The 24615-nt window shown below is 37.4% G+C and overlaps 1 protein-coding gene across 2 annotated transcripts in view; it reads right to left on the bottom strand.

The window, feature by feature from the left end:
• Pkd2 (polycystin 2, transient receptor potential cation channel) overlaps window positions 1–24615 on the bottom strand; it is a 52411-nt gene that overhangs the window by 12318 nt on the left and 15478 nt on the right. For both annotated transcript variants that reach the window (XM_078021597.1, XM_078021596.1), the window contains 8 exons: window positions 19334–19467; window positions 17533–17783; window positions 14256–14480; window positions 12400–12628; window positions 8065–8232; window positions 6104–6285; window positions 4861–4981; window positions 1399–1497 (listed from right to left, as the gene is read on the bottom strand). In XM_078021597.1, the coding sequence (XP_077877723.1) occupies window positions 1399–1497; window positions 4861–4981; window positions 6104–6285; window positions 8065–8232; window positions 12400–12628; window positions 14256–14480; window positions 17533–17783; window positions 19334–19467 (1409 nt within the window). The remainder of the gene's footprint in view (window positions 1–1398; window positions 1498–4860; window positions 4982–6103; window positions 6286–8064; window positions 8233–12399; window positions 12629–14255; window positions 14481–17532; window positions 17784–19333; window positions 19468–24615) is intronic.

Raw genomic sequence — 24615 nt, 5'->3', positions numbered from 1 at the left:
AAATGTCGCATAGATTCATCACCGAGGACAAGAAAGCAACACTACACACTTTGTCACTGCATGAACCCAACAGCAGATTTCCAGTGACCAATCAGCAGCAGACAGGAAGCAGTGTCACCAAAGGTCCCCAAGCATGAGGAACATCTGCTATTTAGGAATTAATGTGGGGATTAAAGAGCCAGCAGTGGAGTTCATACTTTGTGCTCTTACTCACTGTTAATGAGCAGTGATAATGCAAACTTGAACCAGATTTTTAAGGATTTGGTGTTATGTAACAAAAGTGTAGTACCTGAACATTGTGTGTTATCAAAACTGTACACAATGTGGAGAGTTTCTGTACATGATGGAGGTATGCTAAAATGTAGGCAACCATGATGCTAAATTTAAGATAACAGGGATTTTAGGTTTCATGTAAGGGACTTGTAAGAAGCTGGAACTTTTCCTTACACCATGATCCACAGTTAATACGGTCCCAGGGCTTGACCCAACAGAAAACAGGGTCAAGGAGCCCTTGTATTTACCAGCATGATGTTGGACAACACGCTTTTGTACTACAAAAGTCTTTGTTATTGTGAAACTTTATTTTCCACCAAATAAAGAAGTCACCTGTAGAAGAATGAAGCTGCCCCACTCCTTGTCCTGCCCTCTCTTCAACATCTAACCCTGCCTGGGAAGCTAAGGAAGTGGAAGTCCTCAGGCACCAGGCTGTGGCCTATATCCAAGGACTTTTTCCTTTGACCATTTTACAACTGTTCTTAGAAAGTCAAGGGTAAAGGAAAAGGCACTAAATACTGGCATCTAAAACCTTTTCTTTTTTAATATGATAATTGATATAGAAAAGCTGGAAATGGGTTTATATAATCTTGCCTTCCAGTTTATTCTGAGCTCAGAATCTGGAAGTGACAGTGGACTAGAGGAAATGTCTGAACATACAAAAGAGCTCAGACCTAAGAGTCAACAAGGTAATAAAGAGTTGAATTCAGGGGCTGGGGATGTGGCTCAAGGGGTAGCGCGCTCGCCTGGCATGCGTTCGGCCTGGGTTCGATCCTCAGCACCACATACAAATAAAGATGTTGTGTCCGCCAAAAACTAAAAAATAAATATTAAAAAAATTCTCTCTCTCTCTCTCTCTCTCTCTCTCTCTCTCTCTTAAAAAAAAAAAGAGTTGAATTCAGGACATAAAGACTCCCTGATTTTCAAGCCAGCAGCACAGCTTTCAAGCCAGCAGCACAGCTTTCAAGCCTCCAAGATAGAGAATATTTAAATTTGTTCTAAGATATACTAATATACTCCTTATTTGAAATAATTTCAATGGATCATTATTGATTAGGAAAATTTGAGACGATTGTTATTTTAAGTAGTAAATTTTAAAATTCAGAGAATTTGGGAATATCTTACCTTTCTGATGAGGTCTGAGAGCTCCATTTCAGCTTTCTGCTGGGCAAAATCAGATTTCACTTCAGAGTAGGTATCATTGATGATGGCCAGAAACATGTTCTGTTTGTAAATCAAAGAAAGGTAGAGGTTAACAGACGAAACCTAAACATATTTTGTAAACATTAATTCAATATGACACATGCTTTTTTGTTCACATTTTTTCCCTCAATTAGAAGGCTTTATGAAGTCATAAGTAGTTTTGCTACCATCTTCTTCTTCAAAAAATTTCCCCATTAAGTCATGGCAAAGGAAAATACACTATATTTTATTAGTTATAAAACCATGTATTTTGATATGTTTTACAAAAAGATACAGGAAAATGGCAGGAAAATATTAATATCTTTACCTAGGAAGAGTGGATTATTTTAAATTGCTTGTTTTGTTCCATACATGTAAAAAAGTCACATAAACTATTATGGGTGTGGATCTGTAAAAAGGTCTTCAAATATCAAAAGTCAATACAAACAAGTAGAATTCTATTCTTATATCAAATTTTTTGCATGATCATATTTGAGATTTATACAATATATTTTAAAGAGTTAAAAAGATCATGGCAAATAATAGGCCAAATCAATTATTATATTATGTGCATGTATAAATATGTAATAACAAATTCCAACATTATGCACAACAATAATGCACCAATAAAAATATGGAAAAAATCTCTGCAAATAGGAATATAATAGACCCAGTAGACAAAGAGTTAAGAAAAATAAAGAAGAAAACTTTGCAAAAAGATATAGACTTTGTAGTCAAGTAAAATTGGTTTTCAGTTTTGCAATTGCTAAGACTATATGGTTCAACTTTTTTAAATCTCATTTTTAGGATATGTTTTGCATTTATGTAATGGCAAGTTACAGTTTTTCCATTTACAGATTAGTAGTATGGGACAATGCAACACTATGTAAAATGCTTAGGATGTGTCCTACTGCAAGGCAAGGGCTAAATTATTTGCACCTATTATTATTATTCAGTGGCTGCTACTTTGTCCACTCTCCTGCGTTTTCCTTCCCCAGTGGTAATGCTTTCTAGTCACAGCATCTGATTGCAATTAACTATCTCCAAGCACTGCAAACCATAGGTCTTTCATACGTTCTTCCTCTTTGTACTTACTTCGGTTTGCAAGGATAGAGTGGTATGTGTAATTTTTTCTGTTTCCCCACATAAAAGTCCATGAACTCTTCATCAGGGCAGAGTCAGGCTCTGCTTGCCTTACCATGACATCCTTGGTATCACCCATATGCCTTCTACTGTGCAATATACATTATATATTCTATATGTAATATTATAGGGATAAAGTGATGGAGTCAATATTTATTGACTCATTGATACATGAACAAAACAGGGCTCTCATTTTAGAAGGCTACTGATTCTCCATCAGAAAGAATACAAGTGTTCTAAAGCTGTGAGAACAGAATATAGAATACAAATAAATTTCTTGCTAAAGGCTCCATTTGAAGGGAGGGTAATTTCAGTCAGAATGTCCTCCACATCCTTCTTTCCAACCAGGCATCTAACATTGTATTCTGGCTTTCCAGTGGCTACATGATGCTTGCAAACGTCTTATTTAAAATGGGTTCAAGGGGCAGGGGTTCCTCCGAAGACATTTTGAAAAGTACAGTGGCAGAGTAAGGTTCCTGAAAGGGTGGGAGATGAGGTTCACTTTCTTCCTCCCCTTCCAGTCTTACCAGGGTCACTTAGCTGTCAGATGGGCCTCTGTACTAGGAGATCATTCCCTGTGAGTAGGGGGATGTGGGAGAGTGATTCTGGTTCTGACTCAAATAAGCCTATTCATACCAATGTGAATTATTTTTAAACAGAGGCAATGAATTAATACCAGGCAGTCAGCTTGCAAAGAGAGCCAATACTACAGTTAGCTTGTTATTTGCTCAGCAGACAAGTTTGTATTAAAAGTAGACTCCTGTCTATTACCTATCTATTTACCCTTCTACGTATGTCTATGAGACACAGGGAAAAAAGTTCCTGCTAATGTAGCACTGAAAAAGTTATATTTCAATACAAATACAAAAACTAAGAGCTTGTTTTCCTGCTCTGCAGATTGATCCAATAAAATGACCGACTGATCTCAAGGTGCTGCCTTTTGAAGTACAATATTGAAATGAGTCCTCATCTGAGCAGTTTATATCATCATAGTTTTGTCCCTCATTTGGCAGACTGAACACTGAGAACACTAGGTGGCCTGAGGTCAACTGAAGGATCTACTGCAGGACTCTAAATTCCTGGTCTGTTATCAGAGGAGACATTCAGGTGCCCCAGAATCCAAAGCACCACCAATGTGAGAGGGTGACAAAGGCTTAAGCTTCTGCTAATTTATTTATAACAAGAAGAAGACACTTAGGAGGATTCAGTTCACAACCTAGCCAGGATGCTTGCACACAGCAAGATACAAATGGACTTGCTTGAAACTGCTGCACCTTCAGGGCCTGTTCAAGAGCATCATGACTCCATCAGTGAATGTCATCTCCTAACCAGGAATACCTGGGCCTACCTTCAGAATGCTACCCTCAATTACTGCAAATGTCATCATTCAACCTTCTACAAAGGATCTTTATAAATTTACTAAAAATGGAAATGACTTCTTTTCTTAAGATGACTCTTAAGGCAATCATTAAATCTGAGTGTTATATGAAAAATACCCAGTGCCTAAGTTAAGCTGAGTTACTTTAATAATATTTTTCAGTAGACTAAGTGAATATATAAATGTTAAGACAAAACACACAAAAAAACCTTTAAAACTACCTTATTAGATTGAAAGTGGTAAAATTTAATTTGTAACAAATAAAAAGACTCAAAAAGTGACCTAAAAATAATTTTAAAGCAATTTACACTCGTTGTTGGATTGAGTTTTACAGGTAATATTCCTCATATTAGTCACTAGGTGTCTACAAAGTGTTAAATATGAATAAGTTAAAACAGAAAATCTTAATCTTGGAATGCAATAATTCACTCAAATACTACTCGTGATATCCTGGATCTAGCTTTCTTTGTCCCTTCCTTTTATTTTACTTTTTTTAAAGAAGAGTAAAATGAAAAGTAATGCTAGCAAGTGACTATGAAGTGTTGACATTTGTGTTAAAAAAAAAAAAGTGTGAGTCAGCATATTCTACTTTAGAGGCAAAGTACTGTCTTAAGTAATATAATAAATTTGCACTTAAGTTTTAACTTTTTTTCCTTTGAGTAGAAACACATATGAGTAAATGAAAGGCAATGAAAATAAATATTTTGTTAAGACTTAAAACTTTGAATGAATGAAATATAAAAAATTTCGCCAAATCAACATTTTGTTCTACTTCCTGGTCTCTATTTAAAATAATGAAGAATAGAGCATAAAAAAAAAACAGAAGATGGTGAATCTTGAACATTAAATCTAAATCCCCTCACTATAAACAAAAGTGTACATACCAAAAGAATGAAGAACATAAAGAACACAAAGGTAGTGAAATACAGTGGTCCCAAAACTCGATTAGCTTCCTCAATCTCTGCAAAGTTGATATCACCCAAAATGATACGGAATTGAGTGACGCTATAAAAACAAAACAAAACACAACACAACACCACAATACAGAAACAAAGAATGTCCCGAAACTGATGCAACATTTGTTAAAGATGATTTCACATTTTAGGATTATTGTGCAAGTGTGGATAGCTCCCAAATAATTAAAAATTCAAGTCCTTTAGAAAAATCTTGCTGCTTATGTCAGCAATGGAAGTGTTCTGGAATAATAATATGCTTTCGTGCTACATATTATTTCCATCTGGTTAATATTAAATGTAATTATTATTAGGTAACTTGTATAACAACTGGATTTAACAATCTAAAACATAATCTGGCTAAATTATGGCCTTTCTATATCTCCACAATGGTCATTCTGAACCTGAAGACAATATCTCTTAAGAGAAAAAAAGAAAAGATTTTTTAAAGGATATGGCTAGATTACATGTGTTCAAAGATTCAACAATCTCAAATTAATTCAAAATGAAGGGAAAGTGACTGGACATTTTGGGTGCTAGGTTTTAGTAAAATCATTTCCTTCACTGACTTCTGTCAAACAGCCAGGTGAATTAGGACTCCCCATGCACAAAGCCCTATCAACTTCAATGTCATGTTATTCCTCTCCTTTCCTAACTACTAACCTCTTTGTAAATGGCACAGGAATCTTATACTGACTCTTTTGTTAGTTTTGTTTTTCCTGTATCTGGGAACTCTGGAAAAAGACTGAAAATTTCTGCACTCTGAATTTTCTCCAAGAATATTAGAAATATCTATTATTCTACTTATAAAATAACTGGAAATTCAAAATGTATGGTAATCTATTTTCCAAGAATGAAAATATACAAAAATGGCCTTTTAAAAGACTCCCATATACTTTGGGAGCCAGGAAGACTAGAATAGTGGTTTTCTGTGGCTGATCCACTTAATCTCAGTACCTGAGAGCAGCTATCTTAAGCATCAGTATTTCAGAAGGTATTAACAACTTTGCATTGGTAGGTAAATGTTTCTGGAAAAAGTGACTCATTTTTATTTTGAATAAACATTTTTAACTCTTCCATAGTGCTCAAATAGCAACTGTGAAGATTTCTTAATGCTTGAGAAGGCAGTAACATTTCTGATTATATTTTTCTTCTTAATTTCATATATACTTACATACATTCTTGGAAAGAACTGAAGTCATCAACCTGAGCACCAAAGACGAGGTACGCCAACTGAGCATATGCTAAGAATATAATGAAGAACATAATGGCAAAGCCAAAGAGGTCTTTGGCACACCGAGACATAGTTGTAGACAGTTGGCTCATCGTCCTGTTAAAATTGATGAATTTGAAGAGCTGTAAAAGAGGAAAGACAGTGACAGGTGAATAAACACAATGTGGCACATACATACAATAGAATATTATTCTGGCACAAAACGGAATGGGATTTGGGTACATATTACCATGCCGACCTTGAAAACATCATTCCCAGGGAAACTATGTGTCATGAAAGGCCAAAACTGTACCATTGCACATATATGAGGCACTTAGATTGGTAAAATAAATAGAAAGCAGAAAGTATGTTACCAGGGGCTGAGGTGAGGGGGAGATGAGAAGTTAGTGCTGATGTGCACCTTAGGGTGTTAAGGCTCTGGTAGTGCACAGCAGTGATGGTGGCCCCACACTGTGCATGTCTTTCATGCCACAGCTCTCCACGTTTTAAAATGTGACAATGGCAAGTTTTGTGTTATGTGTTTTAACCACAGAAAGACCAAAAGAGAGAGGACCGAAAGGACTTGGTTTTATTGTTTTCCAAAACCAGCTCTTCTATTCTTTTATTCCAAAAGGGTCTGCTAAGTCCCTAACCCATGACAGGATCTGTTCTTGGAGTTGGAAGCAGGGAACAGAACACAGCTGCAGCCTCATGTGGTCACATTTTCCAGGATGATTAACATATCATGGAAAAGGGCTTCCTCACAGTTTCAATGACTAGTGATATTTTTCCTCAAAAAAGGATTAAAATGTAAAAGAAAAATCTCTAACAAATAAACACCACAAAACATTTCAGGAAATACTATTTGTGTATCAGTAACTATATTTTATTTGGGCATCAATTATGTGGCAATGGTTTTTTCATATAGCTGAGTAAGCAGCCTGAGAAACACAAGGTGAGGTCTATGCCCTCTGTTAAACCTCAGTGCTTCCAGGGATAAATATAAATTCAGGAAAGCACACAGCTCCTGGTAAGCACCTTCCTCAACAGCTGTTCAAGAGAAACTTCTGTGATGGTAGAACTGTTCTACTAGTTCCATTTCCTAAAACAGTATACACTATTAACATAGAGACATTAAGCATTTAAAATGTAGTTAGTGGGACTGAGGAACTGAAATTTTTATTACATGTAACCTTAATTAATTGAAAGTGAAATGTAAATAGCCACTTGTAGCCAGCAGTTATTATCTGTACAGCACAATCAGAACTTGAGCTGGTCACACCAGGTTGGTGGCTGCTTCAAAATTAATGAAATTTCCTGCATCGCCAAAAATGAGGCTCACTGTACATAAAAATGTCCTAACCTTTCACACACCTGAAAATACACATTACGTTTTGTGAAAGAGGGAAATGAGTAAATTAGGTTCTCCTTGGAGGAAAGGTCTGTCCCAGCTGACGTTCTGGGTAAAGCTTCCCTCTGGCCTCCTGGAACAGAGCAGATTGTTCTAACAAGCATTTCCAGGTGCAGCATCTCTCCAATTCCTACAAATGATCCCCTCTCTCAGATCCTTTTCCTCCCCTGGTCACATTACATTAAGTTAAAACTCAGATCTGCCCCAGGTTAGGGTAACCTGGTCCCCCAGGCCCAACTAACACTGAAAAGGCCTCTTTTGTTTGTGTTAAATGACATCTAGAGGATCTGATCTTGAAAGAATTCTGGCAGCAGAAGTAGCATCATCCATAATGAGAGGAACCATCCCATGAGTCTCACTAGTTTTTCTTGATATAAATTATGGAGCAGCTGGCCACAGAATTTGCCCCAAAAAAGGCAAGTTCAAGTCCTTTAAAATTTTGTGTGACTCGTATTAATTAAAGGAAGAAAAAATAATACTAAAAACCCAAAACACGTTTGGAATCAATTACCTTAATCCACACAAAAAATACTGTGACAGCAGCTATATTGTTGAATTGTATTTGCCAATATGCCAGATGCTCAAAGTTGGGGAAAGTATTCTGGTCTTCCAGAAAGTGAAGTAGACCCTCCACATTTGATGTTCGATATAAGCTAATTCCTATAGCCATCACCGAGAGCTGGAAAACAAAAGGCTTATATTTTATTATACTGCTTTCAAAGAAGCTTACCTTATAATGAGTAGTTCATTTTTCTTCACCATGTATAGATGCCACATCTGGCCAATATGCACACCCAATGGCATTCATAAAAGTCACACACTCAAATGGCAATGCTTGGCACTGCCATAAAAGACATACACAATATATATTGCTTGCATTTCCTTACTTAGGAACAGAAATCCAGTAAGTGCATGTGTCCATGGGCCTGTGCATACAATGAGTACCCACAGATGCACCCGAGATGTCACTATAACAAACCCAAACTCGAGAAGGAAGGCCTTCTGATCATTTTGCCACCCACATATAAATCATTTTCTACCCCTCTCCTCTCTTTCCCTGATTTTTCTGGTTTTAATTTTTTTTTAATTTTTTAAAAATTTTCTCGTGTGCCTCTTCATTCTCCAGTTTCTAGCCATCCATTCTTTCTCTTCAGATATGCACATATACAACAGTGTCTGGGCCAGGAAGAACACATGGAAGTGAACTTGTGGTAAGCTCCACTCCCCCAAAACTCACACTCTTAATTCAAGACAAGATAAACACACAAAGCTAAATAATACAAAAAGTTCCTAAAGAGTTGGCATCACACAACATGAGGTGAAGCCGAAACCAGACACACTGAAAAGGAGTGCACAAAAGAGGACAGAATGTGCTTGGTCTTAGAATATGGTGGGAATGAAGGTCAGAGAGGCTAAAGGAAACTTGCAGTGAAGTATGTGAACAAACTGGTTCCTTCTTAATCATGGCTATCTCTGCATTTATAACATACAACTTTTCACATGTTTCTTGGGTCTGAGCTATACAAGATCGGAGGGAACAATGGCCCCTTCTTGCCACCCACCACCACTGGATTAATGTGTATTATGTGAACAGTTCACTGTAGTATCTGTGCTTTTCTGTGGGATCTGAGTCTACACTACGTGGGCTGTGACAGGTTCTTTGACCTTCTTTGTTCTTTCCCTCTACTTTTGAATGATGGCCAAAGATCACTTCATTAGACCTTCGTGAGAAAACAATCCAGACAGGTGATTTTCATAGAAAAGACCCACCTGGATGACAATCACAGCTAAAAAGCCAACCTCACTTTCTTTTCTTATCAGTGAAGGATTTCCAGATACAATCTTGAACTTTTGTGCTGATAGTAGGAACATTTTCTTAGAGCTCTCTGAAAATGTTCTTGTACATTGACTCATCTGAGAGGGATAAAGATGCTGAGGTTTGTTGAACAAATCCAACAATAACCCTCTACACAATTCTCACATGGTACAATTTGCTACCTAGTCCAGATGTTTTTACTCCACACAGGAGAAATGTTCATAAACACACGGAAGTGGTGGTTGTTTATACAACATCAATATCATGTTATATTAATTTTCCTTGGAACACTTCCTCCAAAATAGTGAATAAAAGAAGAGAGGTGAGGAAAGAGGTTTCTGAGCATGTAGGTTGTTAGGTTACTCCTGATTATCTCTGGGATTCTCACCCACATCTACAAAAGACCTTTCTCTCCATATTAGAATGTCAGCATTATAAGAGCAGAGGATTTGGTTATTTTATTTGACTCTGTATCTCCAGTGCCTGGAAAAGTGCTATACATAGTAGATGCTTGGAAAATATCTGTTGAATAATGAAACATCTTTGCTCTGAGACACAGCAATCAACATTATTTTAATTTAGTCCTGTAAATTAACTTTTTTCAATATTTCTGCTAGCTACAAAATACTGTAGCCTAGGACAATTGACTGACTGACATAAACCTGTAGACTTCGGAGTATTTGCTGCAGAAATAGAATGAGAAAAGAGTGAAAACAATTTCAAAGTAACAGCGAGATGTGATCCTTAAAATGTAAATTTTTTTTTTCAGGTTTTAAGGTGAACTCAAACAAATTTAGGCTAGATGACAGAAATCCTTGGCTCAGGGTACATTTGGGGATGAGTAGGAAGCATGTCCTTACTTCTAGATGGTAAAAAAATTTTCAATAAGAAGGTGAATTGCAATTGTCCTTCCCTGTTCTATATGAAGTACAGTCTCAACTGTGTCATGGCACTACTCAGAGTTAAACCAAAACAAAGGAAAGCAGGAAAAAGTTTTGAAAAGATACTTGCAAAATGCTGTGACTGCTAAGATATAGAAATAATCTTTGACCCACACATCTCCCCATCTATTTTCCCTGGGGTGTCCATAGTAGGTACAAGGCAACTCACTGGAGTGTGGCATAAAAACTTGTAGGTATGTAAGAAGAAAGTGATCAAATTCTCTTTGTATTAATTTTTATATTACTCTTCTAAATTCTGCCAATACGCTCGAGAGCATGTGCGTGCGCGCGCACACACACACACACACACACACACACACACACACACACAATATACTATAGTATTCAGTCAAAGTTTTCACTGATAGAAATACAAGTTAAAAAACAATGAATCCTACCAACTAGTCTTTTGTCAATACTGAAGTCATCTGGTTAAAAGAAATCTGTTATGTTAGTATAACATCACACTTACCTTTTTGCCGTTATTCTCAATAACAAATAAATTTATATAAGTCCAAAAAGAGAGTTTCCATCCTTAAGGGTTACAAACAATAACTGTGTTCCAAAGTAATTCTTACTGTATAGGGTCTGTACTCTGCCCTCCCTTAGTAGAGAATATTTCGAAAAATTATTTCCAGAATTGTTGCTTCTCCTACTTCCTTAAGTACTGAAATTCGTTTGTAACTCTGCTCATTATTAATACATTGGAAATGTGGGGGACAACTCCTGTTACCTTGATTTGTGTGGGCTGTGTGATGTTACACAGCCATCATGAAAGAAGGAGGCGGTTTTGACTGCACTAGGTTCCAGACTGTAGCTATTCTGCATGAATTTTTTTCTAAGTATGACCTTTTTCTGTAGCACAAATGTACATGGCTCCAGAAGCAGGTGCAGAGTGGTTAAGAGGATTAATGGAAAAGTTAACTAAGCTTTTGTGTATGAAAGCACTTGGAAATGCTCAGAACACAGTAGCTTCTAACGAGCAGAGTATTGTTATTATAATGATTGGTACTAATATTGTTCATTACCATGAAACACATACCTGGGCAGTTTTACTTATGCCTAAAGTGTCCTTTCACTGAGTGACATGTTTTTTAACTAATACTAATAAGAAATGATTTAATACTGACTTGATGTAAATGCTTCACAAAAGCCAAATAAATTTTTGGGAGAGGAGCAAAGGAAAGAATAACTGTCACCAGGAAGGCTAAGACAAGAGTGAGTGCCAACAGGATAATGAATCATTTCCTGAGATTTCTGAGGTTCATTTCTATGCTAGGCAATGGCATAGAACAATATATAAACAGAAAAATATGACATCAGTTTGCTATTCAAAATTTTAAGCACGTAATAATTAGATGCATTATTACATGGCTAAATGTGTAACAAAACTTAAGCAAAGGCTGACTATTTTTGCTGAAGGAAGACACAAGTTTGATAATTCATTTTTACACTGAGGCCTCTGGAAGGAAGTGATTAATTAATTGACTCCAACGAAGGGAAAACAAATGGAACAATTGTTAGAAGTTAAAATACAGTCAAGGGCAGGCACAACATCTAAAAGTTGTTTTAGTCTTGACTATGTAACTGTGCTTCATGATTTCTTGTACCTTATACAGAGAACTTTGATGGGCATGACTTAAATTTTGTTCTCTGTGGACTATTCATAAGAAATTCTTAACCTAAGAAGGTTTACTCTTTCACTCAAAATATTTTCAGGATGTTCCTTCTTGCCATAACTTGACACATAGGCAGAAAAATGTCAATAATTTTTTAATAGAAGTTGAACCCCAAATAAATAATTTTATCTCCTATATCTCATATGGCTGGCCACAGTCAAATAGTAATTGCTGAGTTATTCTCATGATTAGTGTGGTTATTTGAGAGCTCACTGTAAATGGCCCTCTACACCATAGTTAGTAAGGTCTCACATGCAAAATAATTTGTAATGCAGAAGTGGATGTAAGAGAGAGGACATTTTAGATTTTCTTCTGGAAATATCAAGATCCACAGTTCTGAGGAGATCAAAGACTGTAATTAATATGCTTTTGGGATAAGGTGGGGAAATTGGTATTGCTTTTCAACCTACCACAATGATCACAACATCCAGACAATTCCAGAAACTCCTGAAATATTGTAGTTTGTGAATGCGAATTTCCAATATCTCTTCCACGATATAATAAAGGATAAAGAAACAAAAGATAATCTCACAGGCCGCCAGGAAGAAATCAAAAGTGGTGACGTAGCGAATCAGCTTTACAGGTTGAAATTGCCAAGAGGGAACCACACCGCCTGTTGCTGGGAATTCAACCAATAACCTGCATGGCAATAAGAACAATTAAAACAACTACAGCACAGGGTTATAGCCAGAAGGGTGTTTCTTCCTTCTCTGAATTACAAGGTAATAAATCTGCTACCATAGCTCACCCAAGCTAGTGGCAAATCATTTTTATTATGGCCAATACCAACACACTTGTAGAATCTTATACTAAAAAAGGAACCAGAATTCCCAAGACCTGCATCCAAAAGATTCCTTTCTCTTCAGGCTTCCCTTTATATTTTCTGGCATTTGTACTGTTTAAAATACTGTACATTTTTTAAAAATGGATAGTTACTCAACAAAGAAATCTTTCTAATGCTACTATTAGGTGCAAGTCATTTTACTAGGTAGCATGAAAAAAAAACCCAAATACAAAATATGCACTAAAACATATGATAGGGTTGAGAAGTAGGGTATATATTTTGCAATATGTGAAGATAGGCCTGAGCATCACATTCATTCATTCATTTACTAGTTAATGCCTAATTAGCACCAGATACTTTCCTCCAGGGTACTTTCTTTCCCCTCCCCAGTGCTTTGGGGTTCACAGGCTCTCAATCAGGGCCTATTGTCTGAAGCAGTAACATGTTTTCACTCATACTGATGGCACTGATAATCAGTGCTTTCCTATGACTGAACTAAAATTCCCATTTTACAGTTCTCACATTAAGCAAGTTAAATGATTCACTTAATGGTACCATTTTCCTATCAAATTAGAAACAGAATCTTTAATAACTCCATGATTTCAGACATTTAAAGGCCCTTGGGAAGCTACTAGGCATCGATATCTCCTCTGGTACAGGTAGGACTAGAGAGTAGCAATGAGGACCACAATTTCGAGAGAGCAATACGGAGAGCAGAGCCTGGAGACAGACTCAGAGTCAACTGTAAGGGGAAGGAAGTGGCTCTGTGTCAAGTCATCTCTCTCTGACCCATTCTGGCTCTGTACTTGGCAACCACTTCCAGAAAATTAGAAAACTATACAGGAAAACGGAGTAACTGGCCTTGATGGTCATCACCCTTAAAGTCTGGGAAGGACATACTAAGACTAAGTGAGAGATAGAGCTAGAATTTTTATAGATAGACATTGACTTAAATGTTGGCTGCTTGCCTATTTTTATCCTCTTCTAATTCTCTTGGAATCATTAAGGGAAAGTTCACCTCAGGTGCCTTTGGTGAGACTTAAGCATGAGCAGGAATCCATAAGGTATAGCCCCTGACACTGTCTATGTACTAATAGCTTGGGCATCATCTGAGAGTGGGAAGGTCAGGGAAGGGAATTTATGTTTGGCAGCCTTGGAACATGTAAAGGAGCATGTAGCTCGATCATCCTCATAATGGCTGAGGATAGGTGTTAGAAAATCAGATGCTTTTTCTGAAAAGGGTCTGAACTGGGATGAACTTGGACTAGATTTAAGGTTCTTTCCAAATCATAATATTCTAGGATCATAAATCCCTTCCTGAAATTTCCATGTCCCACTAAGACTTCAGTTTTCACCCCTGCCTTGTTATTGGCCTGGATCCTCATTTATAAGGCCATAGGCAAGAGTTGTTTGGCCTATCTCCAAAATAGGATATACAGGCACTCCCCAGAGTTGGGAGCACTGTGTGCCCTCAGTACACACCTGACCACGCAGAACAGGTTAATGTTGGCATTGTACACTGAGAAGTCAATAAAAGTGGCCCTGGTTCCTCGGTCCAACCAGACATTTTTCCTGAGGCTAGTAATCTGGGCAGCTGTTTCTTCTCTGGTTCTTGACAAATCCAGGTAATAGCCAGCTCCACTGTAAGATGCGATTATTCCCCAGTGGCTACTCCCATTCAAGTCTTTTTCACTTGTGTAGATCCAACTAATTTAAAAAACAAAAACAAACAGGTAAAATCAGTGAAATACCAATGGCAGTTACAAGGTTCCTGATAAGATAAGGATAGGAAAGATGGTGGAGTGAGATGGACATCATTACCCTAGGTACATGTATGAATGCATGAATGATGCGTCTCTACACTGTGCACAACCACAGAATTGAAATATTGCACTCCATTTGTGTACAATGAATTGGAAATGCATTCTGTTGTCATGTACAACTAAGTAGAACAAATAATTTTTTTAAAAAAAGAAATAAGTCTTATCATACTGAGTAATACACTTGATGTGGTACTTCATTAGTGTTTTCTTACTGAATTGTCATACAGTTTTTAGCCCCAGTAAGGCATTGAGGGTCCTAAGGATTACTGAGATCAATTTAGTCCCAAAGTTTTTGATGGTAGAGTTGAGAATACACAAGGGTCTGTCTGTCCACAGAGCCTCTGCCATCAGTCCCGAGTTCCCATTGCTACTTTCCCTGATGATTGTCTATACTCAAGGACTACATGACTCCAAGTCCCCAGTGAAAATCACAGATAAAAGGGGACAAGTCCATCCTGTGTCTTGCTATGTGGTCTCCATTTTTTCCATATAAAATACACATGATGCCTATATAGAGATGCATATATTTTGTGAGAGATAAAATAATACATCTATAAAAAGAATCTCACACAGAGTAGGGGCTGGAAAAATTTCTTATTAATGATGTGAGATAAAGTAAAATATTTGAAAAGGTGCCACTGATTAAATATATTATTCTGCAGGACTTAGAAAAAGGAGCATTAGAAAGTATAATCACTTTCATAACCTGGAAAAAATCTTTTCAGATTATTTAGTACCTTTGGTCTAATCTCCCGATTTCTACTAAATTTGTGACTTTTGAGCCTTGGTACTAAATACAGTGTACACTGAATTGTAGGTAAATTAACTTGTCATTGAAAAAGGTATTTGTCTCATTGAACATAACAAATGTGGATTCTGGGTGACTCAGTTCTCAAGAAAATTATGCAGATGACCAGACATTAGTCATTCAGCATTGCTTAGAAGGTGGCTCTGCCATAGTGACTTACCCTGGGGCAGTCACCTCAGGAGGCCCACCCTGAGATAGCCTGAGAGCTTTGCCCATTTATCTGGCATAACTACAATAATTCTAAACCTAGGAAGTTTAGAACGCAGAAACATTTGAAGCATGGGTGCTAAAGTATACTAAAACTCCTGCAAAGGTGCACATGTACAAATGTATACTTAGGATTATAAACATACATTTTAAACCAGGGGCTTTAAGTCAGACAAAAAGAAAGAAAAAAAGAAAATGCTGCCTTACCAGCTCACACTTTTAAAAACTACACTTTTCATGGAGATTCCCTGAAAAACTAAAAGTAGAAGTAGCATATAAGCCAGCAATCTCACTAGTGGGTATTCATCCAAAGGAAATTAAGTCAGTATTTCGAAGGGACCTCTGCATCCCCATGTTTATTGTAGTACTATTCACTTTAGCTAAGATATAGAATCAAAAGAAGTGTCTATCAACTGAAGAATGGATTAAAAAACCACACACACACAGAGAGGAATATTGTTAAGCAATAAGAAAGAAAGAAAGAGAGAGAGAGAGAGAGAGAGAGAGAGAGAGAGAGAAAGAAAGAAAGAAAGAAAGAAAGAAAGAAAGAAAGAAAGAGAGAGAGAAAGAGAGAGAGAGAGAGAAAGAAAGAAAGAACAAACAATGCATGCAATCCTGCCATTTGTGTAAAAGTGAATGGACCTGGAGGACAGGATGTGATGTAGGTGAAAGAAGACAGGAACAAGGTAAATATTACATGTTTATGTCCATATGTGAAAGTTGTAAAATCAATCTCATAAAATACAAGCACAGAATAGTAGTCACTAGAGTTTAGGAGAGAGCATGGAGTGGGGACAAAAGATGCCAGATCCAGGGCACAAAACCCCAGTCAGATAGGAAGAAATACTTCTGATATTCCACACCACAGGGGGAACTAGGGTCTGTAATGATAATATCTCCAAATAACAAGAAGTAACCAAAGTTTCCCAACACAGAGGAATGATTGAGGAGATGGAAATATTAATTACTCTGATTCGATCATTACTTATTGTAAATCTGGTCAAATTATTGTACTGCACCATAAATATGTACAACTTTCAAACAACTTTCAAATAAGTTACACTTCAAATAACTACACTGTAAACAAAAAACTATTTATAAGAAATATTTAAAAAAAAGGAATTTCTACATCAGAAAAGTTCCTACTGAATAACCTAGGAGACAATAGACCTAGAAAGTCAAGGTCAAATGTTTTCTCTTATATGCAACAGCTAGACCAAAATAAGGTAGAAAGTGAGGAGCTGAGGGAGAATTCCATGAAAACAGAGAAGAAATCAGTAAAGGAGAGAAAATGGACTAAGCAGGAAGAAGGAGGGCTGGGAAAAGGGAGAAACAGTGGAATGGAACTAACCAAATTATGCTATGTACATACATGAATACGACAAGTGAATTCACCTTTATATATATATATATTTATCCATTATATAGTGATTTAAAAAAAAACTATAAGTAAACAGAAGAAAGGCCAGTAGGGTCAAAGAAAGGGGAAAGGGAGGAGGGAGTAGGAAGGTAAAGGGGGAAGCACTGGGTACTGAATTAAATTATATTCCATACTTGTATAATTTTATCAAAATAAACCCCAATATTATGTATAACTATAATGCACTGATTTAAAAAAGATCAAAACATCTTAAATAAAACTTTAAAGACTCAGGTAATTTGTTTTTTGTGGATCATACAATCAACAATTTAGCCTTTTGGAAATATGCATAGAGAAACTAGAAGGGAATTGAAAAGTAGAGAGAACTTAAGACACCAGATGTCAGTTTGGCCCAAGCTTTAAAACAAGCTTTGAAGACTCACTGAAGGCATCTTCTAATTGCTAAAACCATCAGAGAATAAATGATGGAATGTCAGTGGGAGGTCAGAGAATGAGTCAATGAGTCAATGTCACTTAGTGGCCACAGTCCCAGATACTTACGCAGTTCCATTTCGTGGCCCAAATGGAGCCCTGTCTTCGCTACTGACAGAGTAAACATCATAGCACTCTTTAATTTCCTCTCTCAAGTCCTGGGGGATGGAACAGGATCCATTTCTGACTTTGACTTGTCGTATGCGTGGAACCCCTAACAGCAGATTCTCATAGAAAATGAAACTTCGGTTGTCAGCTTCTGTTTGGTTGCTGGGCTGCACCTTCCAGTACAGCCCATCCAGTAAGGGGCCTTCTGCAAACTAAAAGCAAAGACAACTTTTTTTTTTCTTCTTTTGCCTTTTTTCATCATTATTTATTTATTTATTTTTATAATTATTTGGTGCTAGATCACACCCAGAACTTCACAAATGCCAGCCAAGCACCCTTCCACTGAGCCACATCCCTGGCACAATGGCATGATTTTTTTAAAAAAAATCTCCAAGTCACTGTCTTCCCTCTGCCTGAAATATTTGCATTACCAGGGCTTTGGCTACTCTGAACAAGGTAGAGCAGTAAGAGGGGGTTCTGTTGTCAGTACACTTGGCACAGGATGGGTGCTTAATAAGTGGCCACTCTGATTTCTGTTCTGGGACTAAAGGCAGTCAGGTGAGAGTGTTGTGTGAGTCCACAGCATTATGAAAACAGCATTCCACATAATCATTGCTCTGAGCTAAAAGGTAAGAGTGTCAATTGTCAGCCTATCATCTGGTGGATTTTTTTTTTTTTTTTAATGTCTGGACTCCTGCTCTACTGGAGCCTTTCAACATATCTCCTCCTCTTTAGAGCTTGGAATTTATTATCACAGAATTGTATATGTGTGAGAAATCTCTTGTTAGTTTGTACAAGGAGCTACACCCCAAGGGAAGAGAGATCTAGCCACTTCTCAGCGTATAATCTTTATCAGATGATCAGCAGAGATAGCAACCAGTTCCACTGAGGGGGCAAATGTTAATATTATACAAATGTGCTTTTGATGCCAAGTACTGTTATTTATTAATAGATTCCCATGACTCAGTTTTTTTTTATGCTTAAAATCAACAGTTTTTACCCAGAGGTTAGTCAGAATTTTACAAAGTATATCATCATGGAAAATCAATCATTTTCTTTCCATTTCCATCAGATTTTCTCAGACACTGAGCACCGTATTGCCCAGATTGGCTTAAAATATGTTCTATATAACTTTTTGCTTATGCTCTGCTACTATGGTTGAATTTGTGACACTGGGAAAGGGGCTGGGTGGAATTTTACATTGGCAAACCTTTGAAAGAATATGCTTCCCTTGTATTAAACATCATCCCAAGAGCTGGGGATACATGTCATCACCAACAAAGACAAAACACAAAATCCAAGCAACACAGAGCAAGCAACCAAAATGCTCTCCTGATTCTCAATGTTTACTGAACCATGAATGGCTGAATGAATAATAAACTGGCGCAGAAAAGTGGCTGTCATAGTAGGAACAAGTCTCTTATTCCCCAGCCAAGTGACCTTGCACATTTAAACACCTGAATCTCATTTGCAAACTGGGGACAGCAGCAGTATTGACCTTGTAAATTACCATGGGGATTAAATAGGGAAGGTATGAAATACCCAGTGTGGCATAAGGCATCTGCAAAGATCTCAATAAATCTTAACTTTATCCTTCTTTGAAGGTAGCAGCAGTAGATTTGAAGAACTCACCATGACTTACAACATCTCACAAAGTAGTAAACACTCAGCAGGCCCTGAAGAAACACATGCAGTGAAATTCTGAGGCCAAATAAACAAAGTTAAGGCATAAATATGTACTTTCAAAGTTATTTGAAAATACCTTCCAGAAGTCCTCCATTGAAGAAAGAGTTTTAAAGTTCGTTTTCTCTGTTTTAGACAATGGGGTGTCTAGGAAGAGCTGCGACATTATCCGGGTATAGTAGTATACATTGGAGCTCATCATGCCATAGGTCACTGGAACACAGAAAGAGCCAAATGAACTCCACAAGGCAACCTGCACACACATTTGCAAAGCTTACAGCTTCCACAGGTGGACTATGCCTGGTTGATGAACATTTTGAATGGACAAACATCCATGTTAGGTCTTTTTTACACTTGTCTTCCTTCCTACATCATTCTTCTAAACATGTCTATATCTTTGGCTTATAAAACACATTTAACATTAACATTGACCACTGTGAAACAAAATTGGTTCATCATTGAGCATCACGTTAAGATCAGATCATTTTACTTGATGGTTTCCAATGTGCCAGTTTGTCATCTCCCATAGAGTGGTCCTGTGTCAGACCACGGGCTGGTGAGTCTGATGTGCACAGGTTCAAAAGGAGCAGTGCCAAGTTTTTCAAGCTATGGCTGTGTCCATGCTATGGGGATAACATGGACAGGCCCTTCTCTGGCTCCCTGAGATGAACTTTCCATTTCTATTTCCCTGCTCAGTTCCTGAGGGTGACCACTGTGAACTGGATCACCTGTGAGCCTTTGCATCTGACCGGGTAGCTCAGAAGAGACAGAGGTCTGGGTTTTTCCCTCTACTCTTACGCTCCATTCTGACCATCTAATACAGTTTAGCAAAGGATCCTATATCTTGGCCACAGCTTCTGGTGGAATATTCTCCCACAGATACACTGCATTTTTGCCAGGCCATTCCCTCCCAGAGTCTCTTCCATCCTGGAGGCGGTAACCTTCCCCGGAGTGCCTCATCTCCAGTGCTAATTCCCTTACTGCTGCCACAACTCTTCAAAGAGCCTCTTCATTCGACTTGAATTATCACCTTGTTTCACCATCTCTCTCCCTGGAGGCCCACTGTTACAGACCTATCCTAACCCATGAACACTCACTCATTACACTGAATGGTCTAGAAAAGGTGGGAAAATAATTTATAAACTTGTGAGATCAATGTAAATCAGGGTTTGACTCTTGGCCATGCTCCTTACTACCCACACTGAGCAGGTGGCTTAAACTTCATGAGCTTCAGTTTTCTCTTCTGTATGATGGGATAATTAGCTATTCCATGAGAGTTTCTGATAGTTACACAAAAATAAGATTTATCTAGCACTACATGCCTGACACTTAACAAATGTCCAATCATGGTGATTCTTCCTCCCTGCTGGGTTGCTACAATCTATCTATTGCAAATTTCAGCAAATTAAGAAGTATTGTTTCACACTGGGTTCTAATTATTATAAGTGCAATATGGTACACTTCCCATAATTTGCTCACAAAAAGCCTCAAGGGGACAAAATATGTGTTATATTTCTTTTGAACACAGCTCTGAACACCCAGCAGATGATTAACACTTACCTGACTTTATAATAATCTTCAGGCTTCACAAAATGTATATTAAACTTACATTATGTTGGGATTCAGTGTTATTTAGTCAATCTCTCCTATAGCCCTCTTCACCTTTTCAGCATATAAAAATGCAGATTATTAAACAAGAGGAATTGATAATAGTGATTCAGTACAATCAAGCTCATCCCAAGCAATCAGCAAGAAATATACACATATGGACAATTAAATAATACATCAAAGAAGTATGAATAATTTCCTGACCCTTGGTCAGGCTCCCTCACCTGTCATCCTATGACCTGAAGTACTAAGGACAAGAACAGTCTTCTCCGAGTGTTATCCGAGTTGCTACCTTTCAAAATGTACTGGATCCTTGTTAAAGGTTTATAATTCTAACCTATTAACATTGACAGAACAGGTACTAAACATGAAGACAAACAGGTGACCTCTTCCTCCAGGAGAGGAGTTTATAGCATTTCAGGGGATGTGCTGTCTGCTCATATACCACCAAGAGGTAGACACAGGTACAATACACTCTGCAGAGGCCTTCTACGGATCCAGAGCCAATTAATGGGGCAAAGATAACATGAAAGAGTAAGTAATGAAGGCTCCTAAAGCCAACTAAATGATTAACTTGATTGTTTTTAGTTAACATGAAATTATAATTCCTTTGGATGAGAGAATAAAGAATATTGTGAAAGAGTTTGTTTTTTTTTTTTTTTTTTTTTGCCTATGGGTTTGTCGTTGCTTTTAAAAATGAATTTTGACAGCTTAAACCTTCTGAATTCTAAATATGATCCTGTTTTATGTGTAAATTTAAGTATTTTAGCCAGTGATTTAAATATGCCTATCTTTCATTTTCCTCATGTATATAAGACCCAATATTGAGTTTTGCCTTTTAAATTCTCAGGATTTATATTGGCATCCACACCTACACTCAAAGGGAAGCAAGCTTCTCCTGCTTGTGTAGCACCAACTGCTGGACAGCCAGGAAAACAACACATTCTCACTTTGAAGGATGATTATTTTAACAGACCTTTCATCAGGTCAGCCGCTTTTTTGCACCAGGCCCTAGAATGAACTACTGCATATTCCTTTTTTTTTTTTTTTAACTCCCTGTCCTGGGGATTGGAGCTAGGGTTGCCTTACCACTGAGCTACACCCACAGCTCTCTTTACTTTTTGATACAGGGTATTTCTAAGTTGCTGAGCCCAATCTCTAACTTACAATGCTCCTGCCTCAGCCTCCTGAGTAGCTGGGATTGCAGGCATGTACCACCACACCCAGCTGTCATGTGATGTCTTTGAGTGGCAGTTTTACACACTCCAGGAGTGAGTCACAGCCTTGAGTCCATGTTGGTGGCTGCTCAACAACCCTTGAATTTGGAGTCAGATGATTTGGATCAGGATTTTAGCTATGTTCTATTCTGAATATATGGCTCTAGGGATAATGACTATGGGTCTTGGTGTCTTAGAATCTTGGACAACTAATAATTTTGAAATAAGTTAAACTCTACTAGACAACAAGGTTTTAAATAATTGGTTAAAAAGGGGGGAAAAAGCATATTTAGTGTTTTTATAAGAAACATTCAATGTAGAGTTGAAATGAAAAAAGGGACAAAATATTATTAAAGTTATTAAGTGGATTAAGAATATGACAAAAGAGATTATAAGGAAAACACTGAGTCATATAAAGTTATTGTATATGGTACCATACACAATAATTTAAGTATCAAGAATTCATGTGTATTGAATAACAAATCATCAACAAATACAAACTAATACTTGCAAGTAGTGTAAGAATTAGCAAAAATCATAGAAACTTAACCTTACATCTTTCAATCTTTGACAGAGAAAGTAGATGAAAATTATCTAGGCATATGGAGTGTCTGAACTGAACACATGACTCACTATACAAATATAAAACTTCATACAGTAACCGTAACTCAAAAATTTGAAATCTAAATTTGTTCCAAAATCTGTAAGTTTCTGAGGGCTTGATATGATGTTACAAGTGGAAAATTCCATGCTATGAACCTTTATTTCATGAACAGAATTATTACAAATATTGTATAAAATTACCTTCAGGGTATGTGTATAAGGTACATATAAACATGGGTCCCATCCTCAAAATGACTCATTACATATAGGCAAATATACCAACATGTACTCCCAAATCCCAAACACTTCTAGTCCTAAGTATTTTGGATAAGAGTTACCCAAGTATAATCAAAAGAGATCACTCCCATTGTTCCTCAAGTATTTGTGGAACATTTACAAACTTGGTAATATGCTAGGCCACAAAAAGAACATCAGTAAATCTCCCAAATTAAAAATAAACTGGGCACACTTCTGAAGACACTGATGTGTTTAGACAGAGAGAAAGGGAGAATGCCACATGGAGATGGAGGGTTGGAGCAATGCAGCTATACCTAGGAGGCCAAGAGCTGCAGCAACCACAAAGGCTACAAGAGACAAGCAAAGACCCCCATAGTTCAGAGGGAGCCCTGTCCACACTTTGATTCCAGACTTTTTGCCTCAGAACTCTTGAGGCAATAAATTTCTATAGTTTTAAGGAAAAACACAAGACAAATGAACTCCTCACAACAAATAGAAAAACATAATAAGCCAATATATTTTAAACAATAAATTATGAAATTGAACAAAAGGATGCATATAGCATGAACATATAATATTATGTCATGAAACAATTTAAAAAGTTTCTTTCCCTTAATTAGTTATGGGCCAAAGAGGAAATCAAAATACCATAAAAATGTAACTGTCCCAGATATAAAGATGGTAGAACTAAGACATATTGGTCCTGGATTCCAGGCCATGTGCCACAAAGTGAAGGAGCCACTTTGCACAGGAAGCTTAACTTTTTCGCTAACTTCATATTGTACCATCTTCTTATAGGGATATGTTGAAGATATAATAAAAACATATATTTGAAGGCACTCTAGAAACTAAATCTATCATAAAGAAATGCCAAGCACTGTACATAAATCAAAGAATTATTAGGCTTGAACTGATTTAGTTGTCATCAACTTGTAGGGAATATTCTGTGCATTAGTGAATGAGAAGCACTAGTGAACAAAAGGGAGAATGGAAATGGGAAAGCTGTCAACAGTAAGTGAGAAGCCTTCATGCCAGCACTGCAGTGTGCTTCCTCCCTCCCTGTGAGGGTGAGGGACCATGAGCCAGTCTGCCAATCCATTTGAGGATGCATGACAGAGGTGGCCCAGGGCTTCTCTCTGGATCTGGCTCCTGAGCTGATCTTGAAGAGTAAGGATTGACAAAGACTTTTTGCTTGGTCAAACTACAGTCAAGATCCTGACCCTTCTCTTAGGCTCATCTACATACTTCCTTGTTAAGTCCAGCTTCAGCAAAGAAATTTGCTAAATTTGTTTAGCAAGACTTTCATCCTCCGTATCTGATCAGGTTCCTCATCCTACAGCTCCCCCAGTTGGTCACTCTGGCCCATCATTTGCCAGAATCCTCCTTAAGCTGCTATTTCCTCTTAGGAACTTTTTATTCCCTCACTCCCCACCCTGCTCCTTGGCTATAAATTCCACGTGCCCATGCTGCATTTAGAGCATCCTTTCCTATACCCACCATGATGGTCCTGTCTACCTTACTATGTCTTGATAAATACTGCATCGTTTTTCTTTAACAGCAGCAATTAGATTGACAGGAAGGGAAACTTACACCTGGAGATCCTTTTGAGAGTCAAAATTTGACTCTCAAATCTTGAGGAGGTTGAAGTGCCATTATTTATAGGAAATGGAAGTTCTAAAAAAGTAAGCAAAGACCA

The sequence above is a fragment of the Ictidomys tridecemlineatus genome, chromosome 9 (assembly GCF_052094955.1).
Source record: "Ictidomys tridecemlineatus isolate mIctTri1 chromosome 9, mIctTri1.hap1, whole genome shotgun sequence".
Classification (NCBI taxonomy): domain Eukaryota; kingdom Metazoa; phylum Chordata; class Mammalia; order Rodentia; family Sciuridae; genus Ictidomys; species Ictidomys tridecemlineatus.
The sequence above is the reverse complement of the archived record's forward strand: the minus strand, read 5'-3'. Positions and strand labels throughout refer to the sequence as shown.